Here is a 4,358-nt window from a genome sequence, read left to right as displayed (position 1 = left end):
TCTGATCACCAGACAGAAACAGCTGTTCTATCTTCCTGCTAAGAAGAATGTGGACTCCATTCTAGAGGACTATGCAAATTATAAGAAATCCCGAGGAAACACAGATAATAAGGAGTATGCTGTTAATGAGGTTGTAGCAGGGATAAAAGAATACTTCAATGTGATGCTGGGCACTCAGCTCCTCTACAAATGTGAGAGACCACAGTACACTGAGACCCTTGCTGATCACCCTGATGCACCCATGTCCCACGTGTATGGAGCACCACATCTACTGAGATTATTTGTCCGAATTGGAGCAATGTTGGCCTATACACCTCTGGATGAGAAGAGTCTTGTTTTATTACTGAATTATCTTCATGATTTCCTCAAGTATCTGGCAAAGAATTCGGCAACTTTGTTTAGTGCCAGTGATTATGAAGTGGCCCCTCCTGAGTACCATCGGAAAGCAGTGTGAGGTGCACTTACCGGTGTTTGGATCTCTGTCGACATGTTTTTGTTCCTAGTCTTTCTCTTGTACAAATGATGTACTTTGAAGATGTTAGTGTATAACAGAGTTGTTTGTTTTGTTTGAGTTTAAACAGAAAATAAAAGGGATTACAGCTCCAAAAAAAAAAAAATAAAACTTTTGAAACTAGATTTGTATTATGCACTTTGCTTTCCTCTCATTTTATAAAAATGAGTATAGACAAAAATTTGTGTTTGATGGGGAGACACTAAGGACTGAACCCAAGGCACAAGCATGCTAGTCAAGTGTTCCCCTACACAGTTACCCCTCCAGGAACCTGCCTTACTTTAAGTTTTTTATTATAAGTTGGGGTTTAACTAAGTTGTCCAGGCTAGCCTAAACAGGCAACTTTCCTGCCTGCCTTGACCTCCCAAGTAGCTGGGATGCCGAGTGTGTGCTGCCATGTCTGAAATATTTGCATTTTAAAGCCTAGAAATTTTGCTCTGGGGTACATGTTAAATATGTGTGAGGCCCTAGGTTTAATCTATAAATGCCAAGAAGAAAAAAAAAACCACTTAATTTTAATCAATGACTACTATTTGAAAAAGAAGGGCTCCTACTGCTCATTACCTCATTATACACAAAGAAAGAATAGACACAGCTTCTACTAACGCCTCGATAGACTCATATGGCTGCTATCAGTGTAACCTACACAGCTCTCTCCCTTTCTACTCAACCAGCCTGAACCCTGTAATCCACAAGCCCTTTCCTCCCAAGATACATAACATAGTTATAAGGCAACACCTGGTCCTGTGACCATTATAAGCCAGTAGCACTGTGCACAGCTGGAGTTCCATCTGTCCTTCCATGCACAGTCCTGGGTCCCTCTCTGGCTCCTGCCCCAATCAGCTCTCCCAAGTGATCTACTTGGTACTTCTCAAACACATGCTTTCAACTCCATGTCATAGAACTTCCTCTTCCCTTAGCCTAGAAGGCCTTCCTACCACACCCCCCATGTGGCAAAATGCATCTTTTCCCTGTACTATCTATCTCATGGATTTTACTTGTCATATTTATTTAGCAAGCATAAAGCTTATCATACTACATTATCTGTTATTGTAAATGTGTCTTTTTCTGCTTTTAGACTGAAGGAATTGTGGCTCTGGACACAATGCATTAACAAGCTAAGCAGGCACTAAAAGGAACTTATAAACTAAAAAAAAGGACTAGTAGGTCCTTAATAAATACTAAGTAAAACAAAACAAAAAAGTAAAGTCTTACTGTTACTGAAAGCTAATTTTCTTTACAGAGAATTCTGTAAACAAGAGTCCCCTGAAAAAAATAAATAAATAAATATAAAAATAAAAAAGAGTCCCCTGAATCCCCCAGTGTGCTGTGTATGCTACTAGGTACTTGGATTTCCTCCTGTTCTGCTGTCCTCAGCAATAAGCTCACAGGTCAGAACTTACTCAGATACTAAGACACATTCTGCATCAGGCTATTCCCACCTCTCCTCTGGGGTTGGGCGAACTAACTGATGGGCTAATTCTCATGCACTTATACAACCCAATGCAGCACACACTTTGAATAGCCCCAAATTTCTTCCACTGAATCTTTTTTTTTTTTTTTGCCTTTTAGTTATTGTTAATGTACTTATTATAATTGTAACATATTAGAAGCAACTTCTGTGGCTACGAAGAGAAAAGTGCTGGTTAAATTAGAGACTGTGTATAGAACAGTATACAATACTGTCACAGTTTTTCTTTCTTTTTTTTTTTTTTAAGAGTCTCACTATACAGTTCAGCTTTGAACTCACAGTGATCCTCCTGCCTCAGCCTCCCGAGTGCTATGATCACCATGCCTGGACTTTTGGTCAGATGTTTTTAGTTAAGTGAAAACAAATCAAGATGTAGAACTGTACAAAAATTCCACTGCCTTCATTAAAATATTCATGAGTAGCTGGGGAGATAGCTCCATGGCATAAGTGCCAGCCTGGCAAGTACAAGGTCCCAAGCTTGATCCCCAGTATCAAAATTAATTAATTAATTAGTTAAACAAATAAATCCATATAGAAATAAGCCAAGTAATAATTTCTGAAGCTGAAATACACAAGCTTATACACGCTTTTAATATATTTTTTTTAAATCTTTCAAATCTTCTGCACTATGCATACGTTCTTTTTCCCTAACAAAAGCAAACGTAAGTATACCTCTAAGGTACTGGAGGTTTCAGTTGTAGAATTTCCAGTATTATTGCTTGAGTTTGAAGACACGGTTTCATTTTTGCCTTCATTATCTGATTTTTCATCGGAACTCATACATTCAATATCTGCATCAAAGCCTGTTGGGTATCCCATTGCCTGCAATACCTGTGCAAATTACATTAAGATGAAATTTTATTCATATACCAGAGATCACAATGAAATACAGAACAAACATTTCAAATTTGTAACATTTGGGCTCATAAAACCTTTTAAGAAGAGCAGAATGGTGCTAAACCTATAAATTCTTGGTTAAATAAAGTATACCTACCAGGATAGTACTGCAGAAGAGAATAATTAAGTTTAGATAACAAAAATGCAAACCTAAGGTAGCATCTAGTTACTTTCCTTTGGACAAACGCACAGCCAGGTTCAATCAATGGGATGAGAGGTATATTACACTGAAAAAAGTGCATTGGGCTAGAAAGGCTAAAATCTCTTCTCAATTTTCTTCTCTGCAAAACAAGAAGACTATAATAGTTGATCTCTAAATTCTGTGGCACAATCCATGAAGGGAAAGTGGCCCACAAAGAGAATTACAACAGCTAAACCTTTCTACTTAATTGTGCTTTGAATTTAAATCAGTGCTTCCCATCTCCTGAGTATGGACCAGGACTGATTGGTGGCCTCTTAAAAAGAGAGCCATACAGGAGAGGTACATGAAGCTTCATCTGTGCTTAAGGATGCTCCTGTCCCCCCTCCCCCACTACAGCCTGAGCTCTGCCTTGGCACTGGATTCCCACGGGAACACAAACCCTACTGTGAATTTGCTGAAATATAAAAACAACATCATACTTATTTATTATACCAAATGTACTCTGTATTGTTCCAATTTTAGTATATGTACTATTTTACTATAGCACTTCCAAATGTACCTGATAAGAACTTCAAAAACTGTCAGTCATCCCATGAATGACAAACACCCTCACAAATAACAGCATCGTGTCAACAATTTTGCCAAAAACTAAAAAGGCATTAATCTAAACAAATTAAGAAGCTTAAGTAAAACTCTGTACCAAACAAACTTGAAATTAATTTCCCCAATTCATATATGGAGAACCTGGCATTATCATAAACAAACTGTATTTATTTGAGAGTAAAAAGCCATTTTTAACTTCTTAAGTTGTAAAAGAACTCAGGTAGTCCATTACACTAACATAATTTGATTATATCTTCATCAATATTTTATAAAGAAAAAAAACCTTCCCCGATGAGTCCTACAAATATGCCCTCCCTGAGAAGCTCATCTCAGAGAATTTACCAGTTCAGACTTAACCCCAGATTACCCAAGCTGCAAAAGCCAAGCATTATAAATAAATGTATAAAAGTAAAGACATGCACCATTTTCCAACATAACAGATGATTACGACAGCCTAATGTAAACTAGATAATACCACTTTTCTCTACCTTTTTTCCTTATGTCAGTCATTTACTTGTTCTTATACCAACACATGCCAATATAAATACAGTTTATCTAATGGACAGACTTCAAGGGATACTGTGCTCACTTTCACTACAAATAGGTAATATTTTTTTTTCAAAGTTTTATTGATAGGGGCTGGAGAGATGGCTCAGTGGTCTAAAGCACCTACTTGAAACAAGCTTGGCAAAGCACAGGGACCGCGGTTCGATCCCCAGCACCACATGCCAGCC

At 37.7% G+C, this 4,358-nt stretch overlaps 1 protein-coding gene across 1 annotated transcript in view; it reads right to left on the bottom strand.

Annotated features, from left to right (window-relative positions):
- Strbp (spermatid perinuclear RNA binding protein) overlaps window positions 1-4,358 on the bottom strand; it is a 72,819-nt gene that overhangs the window by 10,672 nt on the left and 57,789 nt on the right. The window contains exon 14 of the mRNA XM_023701656.1: window positions 2,655-2,813. Coding sequence (XP_023557424.1) covers window positions 2,655-2,813 — 159 coding nt within the window. The remainder of the gene's footprint in view (window positions 1-2,654; window positions 2,814-4,358) is intronic.

The sequence above is a fragment of the Octodon degus genome, unplaced genomic scaffold (assembly GCF_000260255.1).
Source record: "Octodon degus isolate 3935 unplaced genomic scaffold, OctDeg1.0 scaffold00138, whole genome shotgun sequence".
In the NCBI taxonomy this organism is placed as follows: domain Eukaryota; kingdom Metazoa; phylum Chordata; class Mammalia; order Rodentia; family Octodontidae; genus Octodon; species Octodon degus.
Note: the sequence above shows the minus strand (reverse complement) of the source record. Positions and strands in the feature narration are given on the sequence as shown.